The 17799-nt window shown below is 43.9% G+C and overlaps 1 protein-coding gene across 1 annotated transcript; it reads right to left on the bottom strand.

Annotated features, from left to right (window-relative positions):
- Positions 1-518: 518 nt before the first annotated feature.
- On the bottom strand, positions 519-17566 carry SKA1 (spindle and kinetochore associated complex subunit 1). Its single transcript, XM_081944413.1, has 7 exons — positions 17392-17566; positions 16526-16627; positions 15271-15395; positions 11620-11711; positions 9158-9295; positions 3093-3262; positions 519-1341 (listed from the first exon to the last, which is right to left on the bottom strand). Exons 1-7 carry the CDS (start codon positions 17435-17437, stop codon positions 1193-1195), a joined length of 822 nt encoding a protein of 273 aa, XP_081800539.1. The 5' UTR covers positions 17438-17566; the 3' UTR covers positions 519-1192.
- Between the last annotated feature and the right edge of the window lie 233 nt (positions 17567-17799).

Here is a 17799-nt window from a genome sequence, read left to right as displayed (position 1 = left end):
AGTCATACATGGATAAGACAGTCAGTCATCAATGTCTTTCAGTTAAGGGATAATCCAAATAACACAGTCCATCGTCATACAAACAGTCCGGTACATAAACTTACAATAGCCCACGCTGATCACTATACGGCACTTCTAACAGCCAACTTCCAAAGCCCTCAGAGCAGAGCAGAATCTAACAGTGATTCTGGCTCCATCTTATGGCCGACTGAGGAAACAGCAGCCAATCACATTTACAGCATGATTTAAAGAAACAGGTACAGCATTGTTATATGATGTATATATTGCCAACCCAACCGTTAGATTATATTCCTAACATTCTCCCCTTTGGGTAGGACAATATATAAATCTTACAATCTTAAGCCGTATTCTGAACGCACTCAGTCTCCCAACAGGGAGCTTTCCTAACAATTTTTGCAAAAAACAGCTCGTTTTTTGCAAAAATGGGATGCGGGGTGGGGCTTCGGGAGGCCAAAACTGGCTGTATTCAGAGTATAAGAAGCACCAACACTTCTATGCTCTTTTAGGGGGGGGGAAGGTGCGTCTTGTACTCCGAAAAATACGGTAGGTGTTTAGCATTGATGGCATGAGGGGAAAAGCTGTCTTTGTGTCCAGTTGTTTTGGTGTGCAATGCCCTTTAGCCTTGTCCTGAGAGATTTGAAAACCTTACCAGCTCTTACATGCCTCCCAAGGAATCCTTTATGCTGAAAACCTATTTTGGAAGGAAATCTTCACCAATGTTTTTCCCCCCCATGAACAGACACTGTGATTCCAGAAACTCATGTTCACACCCAAATACGAGCCAGCCAAGTTCTTTTGCACATTTATTCCTTCTCTGATTTATTAGCAACACACAACTTCCATAGTTCCAGTTCTGGAGATTTTGAGCACATCACATTTCAAACACTTCATCTATTACGCTTCTCGTGTTGCCAAATTAAAATGTCTTAAACTCTCCAAGTAGAAAATTAAAGTGGAATGAGGCAATGGCAGGAAAAGCTGTGATATGGGTTCCGCTGCCTTCACCACGGCAAAAAGCTAAAAAAATATTTGCCTCACAACAAACATCTTACTAATGCCAACAAAAACCCATCTTTCCTAATAATAATGGCAGGAAGGCAGCAGAACAAAGCAGCAGCATTGTCAGGGGGAAAGAAAAAACCCAAAAGTCTACAACGGTGACCCATAATTTTTAGCAGATGGCGTAGCGGACGAGTCGGGATCCTCGGATTTCCCGCACGCGGTGGCAATGTCGCAAGATTGTCAGGATACTGTGAAAACGTTTGTCAGGCTTCAGCTGGGTGAACTGTTCAATATCAGCCTCCACAATAAAATATTCACCTGGGGAGACACAAGGTTTTATTTGGGAGTCAAAAGCAGCCTGAAAGCATCTGAAGGTCCTGTGTTGGCCACAAGTATCTACCACAATTGCATTAGGAGCCGTGGTGGTATAGTGGTTGGAAGGCAGTATTGCAGGCTAACTCTGCCCACAGCCAGCAGTTCAATCCTGATTGGCTCAAGGTTGACTCGGCCTTCCATCCTTCCGAGGTTGGTAAAATACAATACAATACAATAGCAGAGTTGGAAGGGACCACGGAGGTCTTCTAGTCCAACCCCCTGCCTAGACAGGAAACCCTATACCGTTCCAGACAAATGGCTATCCAACATCTTCTTAAAAACTTCCAGTGTTGGGGCATTCACAACTTCTGGAGGCAAATTCTGTTCCACCGATTAATTGTTCTAACTGTCCGGAAGTTTCTCCTCAGTTCTAAGTTGCTTCTCTCCTTGATTAGTTTCCACCCATTGCTTCTTGTTCTACCCTCATGTGCCTTGGAAAATAGTTTGACTCCCTCTTCTTTGTGGCAACCCCTGAGATATTGGAAGGCTGCTATCATGTCTTCCCTAGTCCTTCTTTTCATTAAACTAGACATGCCCAGTTCCTGCAACCGTTCTTCTGTTTTAGCCTCCAGTCCCCTAATCATCGTTGTTGCTCTTCTCTGCACTCTTTCTAGAATCTCCACATCTTTTCTACATCGTGGTGACCAAACTGAATGCAGTATTCCAAGTGTGGCCTTACCAAGGCATTATAAAGTGGTATTAACCCTTCACGTGATCTTGATTCTATCCCTCTGTTTATGGAGCCTAGAACTGTGTTGGCTTTTTTGGCAGCTACTGCACAATGCTGGCTCATATTTAAATGGTTGTCTACTAGGACTCCAAGATCCCTCTCACAGTTACTACTATTGAGCACGGTACCCCCTATACTGTACCTGTGCATTTCGTTTTTCTTGCATATGCACGGGGGGGGGGGGGTCGTGCATGCAAGCACGAGGCGATGCAGCGCATCCCCCATTCCGTTTTTGGTCCCAGGAGACTTCAGGGAGGTCTGCTAGCACCAAAACGGGCCCGTGCGCATGCGTGGAGGACAGGGGAGCGTCGGGGGCCTTGGATTATGGGTACATGCATGCATGCTATCGCCCGCGCCCTCTTTGGGCACCCAAGGGAAAAAAGGTTCGCCATCACTGTTCTAAGATAAGAGGAGAGTGAAGGAAAGACTTCTACTGAAGGTACAAAGCATGTAGAATACCACACTGCCTAATATCAAGCTAGATCATTGGCCCAACTACCTGGACCTTCCCCACTGGATTCCAAAAAGCAGAGTCAATAAGACGGCCCTATTCACTGCATGATTCACTTAAGAACTGCAGTGATTCATTTATTAACTCTGCCCCCAAAAAGGGTCATAAAATCAGGCACAACTCACTTGTTAACCACCTTGCTCTGCGATGGAAATTCTGCCAACTATGGTCATACATCAAGGACTACCTATACTAGTTTATGGAAGGCTGCTAGGTAGCCTCTTCCCATAGCATTTAGAGCAGTGGCCCCCCAACCTTTTGGGCATCAGGGACTGGTTCCATGGAGAGAGGATTTTCCGTGGACCGGAGGGCACCTGGCTTCTCATGCTACCTGCATCACGCAGATGGGGCTTCATTTGCTTGTGCGGCCTGGTTTCTGACATGCCACAGACCGGGGCTGGTCCACAGACTGGGAGGTTGATTTAGAGATGTGCCCTTCACGTAACTACTTACCTTTTGTGTCTTTGGTTTCTTCTTCCTGGAATCGGAAGTAGAGGTTCCTGGTTGGGTTCCCCATGGTTTTAAGCGGCTGGCACATGATGCTGTATTTGCTAGCCACAGCTTTGTTGATCTCTGCAACGACCGCGTTCACTTGGCTGTATGTCAGGCGGCCTTTCATGTACCTTCAAGGGAGAAGAAACAAAGTTGGCGTAAGTACGGCTGAAAGCGTGTTTTCCAAAGCATGGATGTAATATGAGTGTCAGAGCTCCAAATGGCATCCAAAAGTAAATCAGAGTCCAAGGCAGAGTATTGCTCAAAGTTCCAATTTATGAAGAGAGCCATGTTGGCACATCTAGGAAAACCCGAATCTGAAAGCTCCCCGGTTTTCCCCACCCAGTTGAAAGTTTAAGATCTTGCCCCCCACACCCACAAGTCCATCACATGGTCCAATCTTCCACTGCCATGCTGGCTGTTCCACCCATCCCGTTCCGGTCAGGTGCAGAGACAAAGGATGACCTTGGCTTTCTAGAAAGAATTTTGTTATGGCTACATAGCATCTCACTCCTACAATCCCCCCTCCCATTCCCCCACAATAGAAAGGCATAGTAGAATAATAGAAAGTGTGGCAGGCCAAAGACCCAAAAGAAAAGATGGCTGCAGGCTGACAATGACAACATCATGGCGACCAAAACTGGATGCAGTATTCCAAGTGTGGCCTTACCAAGGCATTATAAAGTGGTATTAACCCTTCACGTGATCTTGATTCTATCCCTCTGTTTATGCAGCCTAGAACTGTGTTGGCTTTTTTGGCAGCTGCTGCACACTGCTGGTTCATATTTAAATGGTTGTCCACTAGGACTCCAAGATCCCTCTCACAATTACTACTACTGAGCAAGGTATCACCTATACTGTACCTGTGCATTTCGTTTTTGTTGCCTAAAATCTTACAATACAATACAATAGCAGAGTTGGAAGGGACATTGGAGGTCTTCTAGTCCAACCCCCTGCCTAGACAGGAAACCCTATACCGTTCCAGACAAATGGCTATCTAACATCTTAAAGACTTCCAGTGTTGGGGCATTCACAACTTCTGGAGGCAATTTCTGTTCCACTGATTAATTGTTCTCACTGTCAGGAAATTTCTCCTCAATTCTAAGTTGCTTCTCTCCTTGATTAGTTTCCACCCATTGCTTCTTCTTCTACCCTCAGGTGCCTTGGAAAATAGTTTGACTCCCTCTTCTTTGTGGCAACCCCTGAGATATTGGAACACTGCTATCATGTCTCCCCTAGTCCTTCTTTCTCTTAAGCTAAACATACCTAGTTCCTGCAACCGTTCTTCATATGTTTTAGTCTCCAGTCCCCTAATCCTCTTTGTTGCTCTTCTCTGCACTCTTTCTAGAGTCTCCACATTTTTTCTACATCGTGGCGACCAAAACTAAATGCAGAATTCCAAGTGTGGCCTTACCAAGGCATTATAAAGTGGTATTAACACTTCATGTGATCTTGATTCTATCCCTCTGTTGATGCAGCCTAGAACTGTGTTGGCTTTTTTGGCAGCTGCTGCACACGGCTGGCTCCTATTTAAATGGTTGTCCACTAGGACTCCAAGATCCCTCTCACAGTTACTACTATTGAGCAAGATACCACCTATACTGTACATGTGCATTTCGTTTTTCTTGCCTAAATGTAGAACTTTACTCTTTTCACCATTGAATTTCATTTTATTAGATAGTGCCCAATGTTCAAGTTTGTCAAGATCCTTCTGTATCTTAAGCCTATCTTCTGGAGTGTTGGCTATTCCTGCCAGCTTGGTGTCATCTGCAAATTTGATAAGTTCCCCATTTATTCCCTCATCCAAATCATTGATGAAGATGTTGAAGAGTACTGGGCCCAAAACAGAGCCTTGGGGTACTCCACTGCATACCTCCCTCCATGTAGATGCAGTTCCATTGAGGACTACACGTCTTCTCTGTTTACATTTTATTTCTAATATTAGTGCCACTTATATCATTCCTCAGGGTCCTTCACTGTTTCAAGATCATTCCTGTGGGCCAGATCTAAGCATCCCGCAGGCCAGATTGGGCCCACAGGCCTTAAGTTTGACACTGCTGGTCTATGTGAATTCCTGGACAAGCCTAAATCAAGCTTCGTGCTATCTCTGAACATCTCAGTGAGCCCAGAATAGGGCCTCGTGAGACGCCAATCGAGCCATTAAGGATCACTCATCGAATCTGGCTTTTGAGTCACGGCTGAGTCACCCGCTGGGTTATCCTTTGGCCCACATGACATTTTGAGGCACATTTGAGAAGAGTGTTATTGATTTGGCTGCTTTCTCGGCTTATTGTCATCCCCCTCCAAAAATTGACCAAGGATCCGATTACTTGGCTGAATCATCGAGCAACAACACACACAACTTAATCACATGCGGCTAAATATATCAGCTACTCCGTGGGTGTTTATATTTTAAAGAAGCCACAAAATGTATCACTTGGGCTCAAAATCATCAGTTGGACTAGGACAGGGGTGGGCAAACTGAAACACTCAAAGAGCCATTTGGACCCGTTTCCCACAGAAAAGAAAACACCGGAAGCCACAAAGGTCCTAACCGGAAGTTATTCTGGAGCTGACCGGAAGTTCAGTTCCCCCACCATAGAGTCTCCTCCTAGCGCGGCGTACTTTTTCCCCTACCGGTCATAACCGAAAGCCCTATCAATTGTGGAGACAACTGGAAAACCCTCCCCTTGCCATAGAGTCTTCTCCTGGCGCACTGTGCTTCTCCCCCCCCCCCCACCGGAAGCTCCTCTCAAAATTGTGGCAGCGACCGGTGACGGAGCCGCAGCAGTGGGAGGAAAGAGCCACATGCGGCTCCAGAGCCGCAGTTTGCTGACCCCTGGACTAGGATAGTGATGGCCAATTTTTTTGGCACCTGAAAAACAGCCTGTTTTTGGGGCGTTTGTTGTTGCTCCGGCGCATGCACACACCAGAAACAATAAGAGCAGCTGGCGACGGTGCACATGCCCACAGAGAGGTCTCCCCGTGCCAACTCTGGCATGCGTGCCATAGGTTCACCATCACGGGACTAGGAAAAGGACATAAGAATGGCACCATTGTTTTCATCGTGTAACCACTGCACATTAACCATACGTTTCCTCATTTTTACGTTTATGGGTATAGAGCCGTGATGGCGAACCTATGGCACGCATGCCACAAGTGGCACGCGGAGCCATTTGTCAGGGCACGCGAGGCGCTGCCCTGTCAGCTGGCCAGTGCGCATGCGCGCGCTGGCCAGCTGAGTTCACCTTTTTAAAAGCTATTTTTCGCCTTCCCCAGGCTCCAGAGGCTTTATAGGAGCTGGGGAGGGCGAAAAGAGCCTCCCCCGCCCCCCGGAGGCTTCAGGGACTGTCCTTGAAGCCTTCGGAACGCTTAAAACCACCCTCCGAGCAAACCGGAAGTGACTTCCGGGTTGCTCGGAGGGTCGTTTTAACCGCTCCGAAGGCTTCAGGGACCGTCCGAGGCTTCCCTGATGCCTTCGGAGCGCTTAAAACGACCCTCCGAGCAACCCGGAAGTCACTTCCGGTTTGCTCGGAGGGTGGTTTTAAGCGCTCCGAAGGCTTCAGGGAAGCCTCCGGACAGTCCCTGAAGCCTCCAGAGGGCCTCCGGGGGGTCGGGGGAGGCTCTTTTCGCCCTCCCCAGGCTCCTATAAAGCCTGGGAAGCCTGGGGAGGGCGAAAAAGCATGTAAAAATGGGGGGTGTCACACATTGTGCGCGCATGCGCACTGGGGGGGGTCGCGCGTTGCATTATGGGTGCAGCACGCCCGCACTCGACCCCCCTGCGCTCCCCCCACTTGTGGCACGCGAGCCAAAAAAGGTTCGCCATCACTGGTATAGAGGAAAAGAAAATCAGAAAGAATGATGCATTATGCAACCCCAAAGCAACTTCATTTCATTTGGAAATCCACTTGCTGTACCTCAACACCCATAATCCCCTAACCACTATCAATTGATCAGACTTTCCCCCCACCTTTATTACAGGTAGCCATCAACTTATAAGAGCATCCGTTTAGTGACTGTTCATAATGATAATGTCATTGAAAAAGGTACCGTATTTTTCGGAGTATAAGACGCACCCTTTTCCCTCAAAAAGAGACTGAAAATCTGGGTGCGTCTTATACACTGAATACAGGATTTTTGGCCTCCTGAAACCCCGCCCCCTTTGCAAAAATGGCGCATGCATAGCCTTTAGGAGGCTTGCAGAGTGCTCCTGGGGGCTGGGGAGGGCAAAAATGAGCGAAAAACAGGCCGTTTTTGGGAGGTCTGCAGAGTGCAAAAACTTTTTTTTTTAAATTTGCCTCTTTAAAATCTTGGTGCGTCTTATACTCTGAAAAATACGTTAACTTATGACCATTGCAGCATCCTCATAGTCACGTGATCAAAATTCAGACCCTTGGCAACTGTGGTCATGTGATCCTCTTTTGTGACTTTCTGACAAGCAGTCAATAGGGAAGCCGGTTTCACTTAACTACCACGTTACTAACTTAACTGCAGAGATTCATTTAAGAACTGTGGGCAAGAAAGATTGTAAGGTGGGGCAAAACTCTCTTAACAATAGGCTTAGCAATGGAAACGTTGGACTCAATTACGGTCGTAAGTCAACAGTTATCTGGAGTTTATAAATAACTTAAGGCGGTGAACGTATCTAATACTCCTTCTTCCTCTTTTTTTCCACAACAACCCTGTGAGGTAGGTTGGGCTGAGAGATTGTCTGGCCCAAAATCACCCAGATGGCTTTCATGCTTAAGGCAGTACTAGAACTCACAGTCTCCTGGTGATTGACCCAAAGTCACCCAGATGGCTTTCATGCCTAAGGCTGTACTAGAACTCAGTCTCCTGGTGATTGACCCAAAGTCACCCAGATGGCTTTCATGCCTAAGGCTGTACTAGAACTCAGTTTCCTGGTGATTGACCCAAAGTCACCCAGATGGCTTTCATGCCTAAGGCGGTACTAGAACTCACAGTCTCCTGGTGATTGACCCAAAGTCACCCAGATGGCTTTCATGCCTAAGGCGGTACTAGAACTCAGTTTCCTGGTGATTGACCCAAAGTCACCCAGATGGCTTTCATGCCTAAGGCGGTACTAGAACTCACAGTCTCCTGGTGATTGACCCAAAGTCACCCAGATGGCTTTCATGCCTAAGGCGGTACTAGAACTCAGTCTCCTGGTGATTGACCCAAAGTCACCCAGATGGCTTTCATGCCTAAGGCTGTACTAGAACTCAGTTTCCTGGTGATTGACCCAAAGTCACCCAGATGGCTTTCATGCCTAAGGCGGTACTAGAACTCACAGTCTCCTGGTGATTGACCCAAAGTCACCCAGATGGCTTTCATGCCTAAGGCAGTACTAGAACTCACAGTCTCCTGGTGATTGACCCAAAGTCACCCAGATGGCTTTCATGCCTAAGGCGGTACTAGAACTCAGTCTCCTGGTGATTGACCCAAAGTCACCCAGATGGCTTTCATGCCTAAGGCTGTACTAGAACTCAGTTTCCTGGTGATTGACCCAAAGTCACCCAGATGGCTTTCATGCCTAAGGCGGTACTAGAACTCACAGTCTCCTGGTGATTGACCCAAAGTCACCCAGATGGCTTTCATGCCTAAGGCAGTACTAGAACTCACAGTCTCCTGGTGATTGACCCAAAGTCACCCAGATGGCTTTCATGCCTAAGGCGGTACTAGAACTCACAGTCTCCTGGTGATTGACCCAAAGTCACTCAGATGGCTTTCATACCTAAGGTGGTACTAGAACTCACAGTCGCCTGGTGATTGGCCCAAAGCCACCAACCAGCTTTCATGCCTAAGGCAATACTAGAACTCAGTCTCCTGGTGATTGACCCAAAGTCACTCAGATGGCTTTCAGGCCTAAGACAGTACTAGAACTCACAGTCTCCTAGTGATTAGCCCAAAGTCACCTAGATGGCTTTCAGGCCTATGGTCCTGTACTGGCTGGTCATTATGATGGTTCAAATCCAGGACAATAATAGCAAGCACCAGATTAACTTTCCTGTTCGCAGTTTACTCACGAGGGAATGTTCTCAAACTCCTCGGCCGTTATGAGAGGTGCTTCTCTGATGGACTTGGAGATTTTGGCTGACTTCTTTGCAGGTTTATTCTCCTCAGCTTTGCACGGTTCCTTCGCCTTTAAAGTTACGCCTATTGAACTGCAATGCATAACAAAGAGAGTCCATCAAGAGATCATGCCAGTAATTATAAATACACTTATCGTATTTTCCAGAGTATAAGACACAACTCCCCCCCCCAAAGAGGGTGAAAATTTGGGTGTGTCTTATACACTGAATGTAGCCCCACCCACCCACCGTCCCCCACCCTTTGGCCTCTGCCTCCCAGCAATTTACCTCCTTGCAGCAAATGTGGAAAATGGGGCTTGCGGAGGCTGCAATAGGCTATAGCAATCCCTGCAGCCTGAAACAGCTGATGATCGGGAGGCACGCTTAAAGTCAAAGTAAAACTTGTTGTTTGCTCTGTGAGCCAAATTGCTGGGAGGCAGAAGCAGATTTTTTTTTTCTTGTGCTAATCAGGCTGTTTGCTGCAAGAAGGTAAGTCAATAACTATAAATGCCTATAGAATGTTCAAATTATTAGACTTATTTTTTAAAGACTGCTTTATTATTGTTCTAGACAGCTTAACAAAATGAAAAAGCTTTTTAAAATCAATGCTTGATCTGAAAAGGCCCAGTGCTATAGTATCTTCTTTTAAATAGCAGAGAATAACTGTACTTCCAGAAAGCACATCAATTTTAACAACATCTGTACAAGTATAGTCTGAAATGTAACACTCACATCAATTTTAACAACATCTGTACAAGTATAGTCTGAAATGTAACACTACAAACAGTGTATATTGTCTGTACTGTTTGCTGTTTGTTGCAAGGAGGCAAATTGCTGGGAGGCAGAAGCAGATTTTTTCCCCTTGTTTTCCTCCCCAAAAGCTAGGTGCACCTTATACTTAGGAGCATCTTATACTCTGAAAAATACGGTAATTCCATCAACTTTGGTATTAGCCACAAGGAAGACAATACAATTTTCTTTGATTTCGCCACATTTTCGTGGCAGAGACCAGAATTTTTGCAAAAAGGCCAAGAAAAAGAAAATGCTCCAGTGATAATGGTCCAAGAAATATTAATCAACAAAAGAATAGGTTTATTTGATAAGTTCGCAAATGACATAAAACCTTAAGTTTACTTCACACTTTATGACCTTGTCACAGTTGCTAAGTGAGTCACTGCACTTGTTAAATTACTGAAATGAGTAACAGATTTGATTAGATGTCTTCTAAAGCAGGGGTGTCAAGCTCAAGGCCCAGGGGCCGGATGCCTAGATCTGGAAATAACGAAGAACAAGCCCACCGTGCCTCTGCTAGAGAATAAGGAGCTCGTGAGGACTGTGCACGGCCCTCCTGAGCTCCGTTTTCGCTGGCAGAGAGTTTTCAGGTCATCCCAGCCAAAAACGGAGCTCGTGAGGGCCGAGTGGGGCCACCCTGAGCTCTGTTTTCGCTGGCAGAGCATGTGGGCCACCACAGGCGCCCCCCCGAACAAGTGATGTCAGGCTGGCCACACCCACCCTGGCCACACACCCCAAGAGGTCAAACACACCCCTGATGCGGCCCTCGATAAAATTGAGTTTGTCCCCAAAGAAAGAAAAATTAAACAGTAAAGATGGAAATAGTGGGGAAAGATTGGAAGAAAACTTGGGGAAAGCTACCGGAGCAATAAAATTAAAAGGGAGAAAAAAGAATGGGAAGAACAAATATAGGAATTATAAAAACAACAAGAAGAAAAAAGCTAGGTGGAAAGAAGAGAACATAAAAGAAGTGAAATTTCTGAGAGACCAAGAGAAAATGGCTAGAAAAGGGGGAAGGAAAAGAAAGAAAGATCTAGTTATTCTACTAGTAAACGTATTAATATTGTTAATGGTATGGCGCTAATTATGATGTGAGGCAGCTATACTAATATTATTAATTATGGTTAACTAAGTGAAATGATTGTTATGTAAAAATTGTCTGAAGATATATGCTATCTATAGTAAAATAGAATAACAGATGGAAATGAAATGATACATTTGGTTAATTTTGGAGGCCTTTGAACTCTGGTGCTGGAGAAGACTCCTGCGAGTCCCTTGGACTGCAAGGCGATCCAACCGGTCAGTCCTAGAGGAGATCAACCCTGGCTGCTCTTTCGAAGGCCAGATCCTGAAGAGGAAACTCAAATCCTTTGGCCACCTAATGAGAAAGAAGGACTCACTGGAGAAGAGTCTAATGCTGGGAAAGATGGAAGGCAAAAGAAGAAGGGGACGATAGAGAATGAGGCGGCTGGATGGAGTCACTGAAGCAGTCGGCGTGAGCTTAAATGGACTCCAGAGGATGGTAGAGGACAGGAAGGCCTGGAGGAACGTTATCAATGGGGCCGCGATGGGTCGGACACAACTTCGCAACTAACAACAACCAAAGAGATTGACAGGAAACAGACCTGCCTTGCGTGGCTTGGGGAAGATAAATTGGCACATTTTCTTCAAGATGCTGGGCTTCCAGATAGTCCCTCTCCACCGACTCTTGCAGATCCTGTAATTAGAAATATCAGTGCACGAGGCGGGATTAGTAGGTACTGATGGTCCTTTGGAGAAAATCAAGACAACCAGCCAGTTCCTCATTTGCGAGATGCCATTTCAGAAATGATTATGCTAAATTTATTTAGGAGGTCTCATACAGTATGTATGTATAGAAAGAAATATAGAGCACTCTAGGAATAATAAAAGCAAAATGATATGGGAAAAACATCCAATTTTCAAAATAGTATAAATAATGACTATTTTCACATCAAAATACCATGATAGAATTCTTTTGATGCCTAATGAAAATATTTTAAATGCTGTATATTAGTGTACAAATTCCAACCCATCTTACATTAATCCATGAATTTGGATGCTTCTGTTGATTACTAGGTAATGTGCAAATCTTATTTTAGTTCACTCTGAGTTAAGTTAAAATAAGTTGCATACTTTATTTACTTTTCACATATTTACTAGATTTATATCCCATCTTTCAGGCACGCAAGGTAGCTTATGCATTCTGTTGCCACAAGAAGTAGGTTTTAGTAAGTTGTACCACACACTACATACATGTACTACATACAACAAACAATTCCCCAAGCACAAATTTCTGTACCTAAGAGTGAAATATAGGTAAGTCTTCAAGTTACGATCAGAATTGAGCCCAAAACTTACGTTGATAAGTGAAACATTTGTTAAGTGAATTTTGCTCCACTTCACCACTTTTCTTGCTAGCGTTGTTAAGTGAATCATTGCATTTGTTAAGTTAGAAACACGATTGTTAAGTGAATCTGGCTTCCCCATTGACTTTGCTTGTCTGAAAGTCACAAATGACCCCAGGACACTGCAACCGTCAGAAATATGCGTCAGTTGCCAAGATCTGATCCCGTGACCATGCAGAAGCTGCAGCGGTTGTGTGAAAAATGGTCATATTACCATTTTCAGTTCCGTTGTAACTTTGAACAGTCACTAAATGAACTGTTGTAAGTCTAGGACTACCTGTAGTTAGGATTAATTTGTAACTCTTGGTCCTCTGCAGTATAAGTATAAATCTTTATTACGGTCAAAGACCAGCAATACACATTACTTTTTTACAATATGTTAAAAAGTACAGACATTAAAATATAATTTAAAAGTATTGACGTTAAAAGTGGACAATAACATACACTATATTGCCAAAAGTATTCGCTCACCCATCCACATAATCAGAAGCAGTTGTGAGCGAATGACACCAAGCTGGCAGGAATAGCTAACACTCCAGAAGATAGGCTAAAGATACAGAAGGATCTTGACAAACTTGAACATTGGGCATTATCTAAACAAAATTCAATGGTGAAAAGAGTAAGGTTCTACATTTAGGCAAGAAAAACAAAAAGCACAGGTACAGTATAGGTAGTACCTTGCTCAACAGTAGTAACTGTGAAAGGGATCTTGGAGTCCTAGTGGACAACCATTTAAATATGAGCCAGCCGTGTGCAGCAGCTGCCAAAAAAGCCAACACAGTTCTAGGCTGCATCAACAGATGGATAGAATCAAGATCACGTGAAGTGTTAATACCACTTTATAATGCCTTGGTAAGGCCACACTTGGAATACTGCATTCAGTTCTGGTCGCCATGATGTAGAAAAGCTGTGGAGACTCTAGAAAGAGTGCAGAAAAGAGCAACAAAGATGATTAGGGGATTGGAGACTAAAACATATGAGGAACGGTTGCAGGAAGTGGGTATGTCTAGTTTAATGAAAAGAAGGACTAGGGGAGACATGATAGGAGTGTTTCAATATCTCAGGGGTTGCCACAAAGGAGAGGGAGTCAAACTATTTTCCAAGGCACCTGAGGGTAGAACAAGAAGCAATGGGTGGAAACTAATCAAGGAGAGAAGCAACTTAGAACTGAGGAGAAATTTCCTGACAGTTAGAACAATTAATCAGTGGAACAGCTTGCCTCCAGAAGTTGTGAATGCCCCAACACTGGAAGTCTTTAAGAAGATGTTGGATAGCCATTTGTCTGAAATGGTATAGGGTTTCCTGCCTAGGCAGGGGGTTGGACTAGAAGACCTCCAAGGTCCCTTCCAACTCTGCTATTGTATTGTATTGAATACTTTTGGCAATATAGTGTACATGTTCTCAAATTGTTCGGTACACTCCCTGGTTTACCTGGGTGCAAAGCCGGTAAGTATGGGAGTAAATACAATGGTCCAGAAATTGTTAGAGATATGTCCAAACAATTGGTACAAGATGACAACTATACTTCTGTAACCAATTTTTTTCTGATGGACATTGCAGCAACACAGAACTTTGCCACTGCATACGTGGTAGCCGGGTTAGTGTCCTGGAGGAGAAAGCCTAAATAAAAATTGTCTGCCCTTCCTGGCAATCTCTCTAATAAGGGGAGAATATGTGCAGACCTAGATATTATAGCTCAATATTAGCTCACAGTGTAATAGAACATGTCAGATATCTTCCACTTTTCCTTTACCACATATACAAACCCGTTCTGCTATAGGTGTTCTCTTATATCTGCCCTGGCGGAGTGCTGAAGGAAAAATGTTAAATCTGGCTCTGAAGAAAGCTATTCTTTGTTTTGGGAAGATCAGGTCATTTAGATATCTTGCCGATTCCCACACACCCTGTTTGATTCTGTCCCTACTGTGGAGAGGCAACCTATTTAGTTCTTCTTGGAACTCCATGTCCTTCATTCTATGGATTACTACTTGCTTTGCTTGATCAAAGCCTAAGGACATTAAGAATACCGGTGAGAGCCCTTAAGAGCCCAGCTTGTGATCAATCCCCTCCCCTGTTTCCAGGGGAGGGGAAGTTGTCAGTCAACACTAGTGGGGACATCTTGGTCCTTTGCTGAAGACCAACAGGTGGTCCTTGGGGGGCTGCGATGTCATCAAAGGGAGTCCAAAAAGGCTTGAAGAAATGTTATGATTTAAATCTTGAGTTTTGCGAGCATGTGGCCATGGTTCGTGGCCACAAAAGGTATTTAAAGAAGTCCGTGGTGAAGAAAAGGTTAAGAACCAGTGGTGAAATCTTTTATATTTTTGGCCACGGGTTCTGTGGGCGTGGCTGGGCGATCATGTGAATGGGTGGGTGTGGCCAACTTTTTCCCACTTTTTAAAGCATTTTTTTCCTGTTTATTCGCCTGAACCGGCAGGGGGGGAAATTCATTAAAAAGCTGGGGGTGGGAAGCTTCCGATGATTGCGCGGATCAGCTGTGAGCCACGCGATCGTTGGAAGCTCCCCCCCCCCCTTCCCCATTTTTTAAAGCAAATTTTTCTTGCCTATTCGCCCAAACCGGCAAAAAAAAAATGTTTTAAAAAGCCGGAAAAAAGCTTCTGAGCCGTGCAATCTTTTTTTTTTTTTTAACTAGCTGGTTCACAAAACCAATGACAATTGTCCCTACCAGTTCGGCTGAGCCGGGCCGAACCAGGAGGATTTCACCCCTGTTAAGAACCATTGATGTAATGTAGGCAAGAGGTACAACATTTGCTTCAGATGCTTAACATCTGTAGAGGCCATCTTTATCTTAGAAGATATATTTTATTCTGAGGCACCAAATCTCCTTAGTACCTTGAGTTGTTTCTGCTGTCTCTTCTGATGATGATATTCCTCTTCCAATTTATTGAGGAGGCTATGTAAGAGAAACATTTCGTGGGCTACCTTACTGAGCACTGTCTTCAAATATGGATCTTGGTCTGCAAATAAAGAAGATTAATGGAAAACATGGAAAAAGTGGAATGGGATGGAACAGAATAAGGGTTGGAAAAGACCTTTGGAGGTCTTCTAGTCCAACCCCCTTCTCAGGCAGGAAACCCTATAACTGTGATGGCAAACCTATGGCATGCATTTGCGAACTTCCAGTTGGCCAGTTGGGCCTGTCCCCCCCCCCCCCCCCCCCGCTTTCAGGAAAGCCTCTGGAGCCTGGGAAGGGTGAAAATTCCCCTGCCGCTTGTGGGTCGCGCTTGCATGCGTATGGGGTGTGTCTCGTGCATGCACAGGTGGGTGAGCACTTAATAGCCCCAGTAGGACAGGACCAGCCTATCTGCAAGACAAAAGACCTTCAGGTCCAGGATGATGGGATTAAGACATGGCCCTTCAGGACATAATAGGACCATTTAGCAGAAGACACAGAGCTCACTACATTCCACAATCTCTTAAGGACATTGCATCAGAGTCCAAGCTTCAACCAAACTTATCTCAGACAAACATGACCCCACATGGGCCCTTGGAGTCTGACAACAGCCAATAGAATAATCTGAAATCTTTCATTCTTTTTACAACCGTAGTTGGCTAGCCTCCAAACTGATGTCAGACTTTTGCTGATACTTTTACAATATGGGTTTTGATGCCTGTCATTGAAGAAGAGATTTATCGAATTAGCCAAAACATGAGCCAACAATTGAAAGCCAGTTTGGTCTAGCAGTTAAGGCATAAGGCTGGAAAGCAGGAGATCCTGAGTTGAAGTCCCATTTTAGGCATGAAAGCCATCTGACTGACTTTAGGCTAATCACATGTCTCAGCCCAAGACACCTCGCAAGGATTTATTTATTTATAAAATTTATAAATCAGAAATTATTGTAGCATTAATTCTCCATATAATTTTTCGGTCTGATTCTAAAGCTCAAATTGGCAGACACCACAACCTCTGATGCCAGTAAATTGCATAGTTTATGCCTTGTACAAAGGGAATGAAATAATCTGCAAGTATAATATTTATCAGAGTGGCATATTTCATGCATACTTTCCCAAAAGACTCCTAGATCAATTTAAAAAAACATCATTGCAAACATCAGATATAGCCTTTAAAAAAATGAAAATTTCTTACCTATTTTTCTCAACTGAAGTGACTTTTTGATATTTGAGATCTTGGAGTTGAGATGAAAGCATAAGTCGTTTAAATTTGAAGAAATTGTATCCCATTTTCTTGCTTGAAGGAGGAAGAAATAAAAATTGACGAAGTTTCAGTTTTAAAGGTTACAGTAGCTAATGTTTTTCTTACAAAGTGAAAATGTGTAAAACAAGCATTTTTAGCCATCTGCAATAAATACAAAAATATTTACTATCATACCGTAGGTAGAAGGAACACATAGGCAGAAATTGGGAAAAGCATTATATCTTAAAAATTATTAGTATTAAAATAAAAACATTATAATGGCATTTTACACATTTTCACGCTTTTCTAAGGATACAAATATTTTTACAAATCTGCCTACAAATAGATAACAGAAATATTTACTATAATAAGACCAATTCCAAAATAAAAATGAAAGCTTCCTTTAGTTGACAAGGAAGAACAATTGGTCTCTTTACTAACAATAAAGTAGCTGTATTTTACAACTATTATTAAATAATTTCCCAAAAGAATCATGGCCAATTCCAAAAATGCTAAAAGGGGAGTATGCACAGACACATATAAATAATTAATTCCATATTATAAAAATAATGTGCTATAATAGCAATATAAATGTAATAATTTTATAATAATGCAAAATATAATAATGCAAAATATAACAATTATTAAATATTTAGTTATTTCAGTTAATGTAATATTAAACTTTATTATAATTTTGGAATTTTAAGTCTCCCAGAGTCACTGATTGAGATGGGCGGCTGGAGCAAGGAATAAAACAAATAAAATTTAATATTATTTTAAACTTCGAAAGAAAGACATAAAGGGCATCGTGATCTCACCGTCAGCATCACCGGGAGAATCAAATGCCGCCTCGTCCTCTTCCATATCCACGGTCACCGTCTACACAAAACAAAAAACTTCCTCCCAGCGGCGACTCGCTCGCATTCAAACGACCCGCCCAAGCTGTTGAGCATTTCAAATCGCGCGAGAACTCGGTCATCTCGCCGCGGAAGTTTGCCTGCTCATTCCCAATCTCGGAGGGAGGGACGAGTTTAGCCGGATGAGAAATATAGAGCGGCACACAGTTCATCCATTTACGAATAGTGAGTTTAGCCATAGACGAGAAATATAGAGCGGCACACAAGTGTTGGGAGATAGAAATGACAGAGTCGCGTAGCATCGTCATAGTTGGGGGATGCGGGGCAGAATAGAATCTACCATTGGAGAGAAAAGGACTAAGAACTAAG

The sequence above is a fragment of the Natrix helvetica genome, assembly GCF_964273705.1.
Source record: "Natrix helvetica genome assembly, chromosome: 2".
NCBI classification, from domain to species: domain Eukaryota; kingdom Metazoa; phylum Chordata; class Lepidosauria; order Squamata; family Natricidae; genus Natrix; species Natrix helvetica.
Note: the sequence above shows the minus strand (reverse complement) of the source record. Positions and strands in the feature narration are given on the sequence as shown.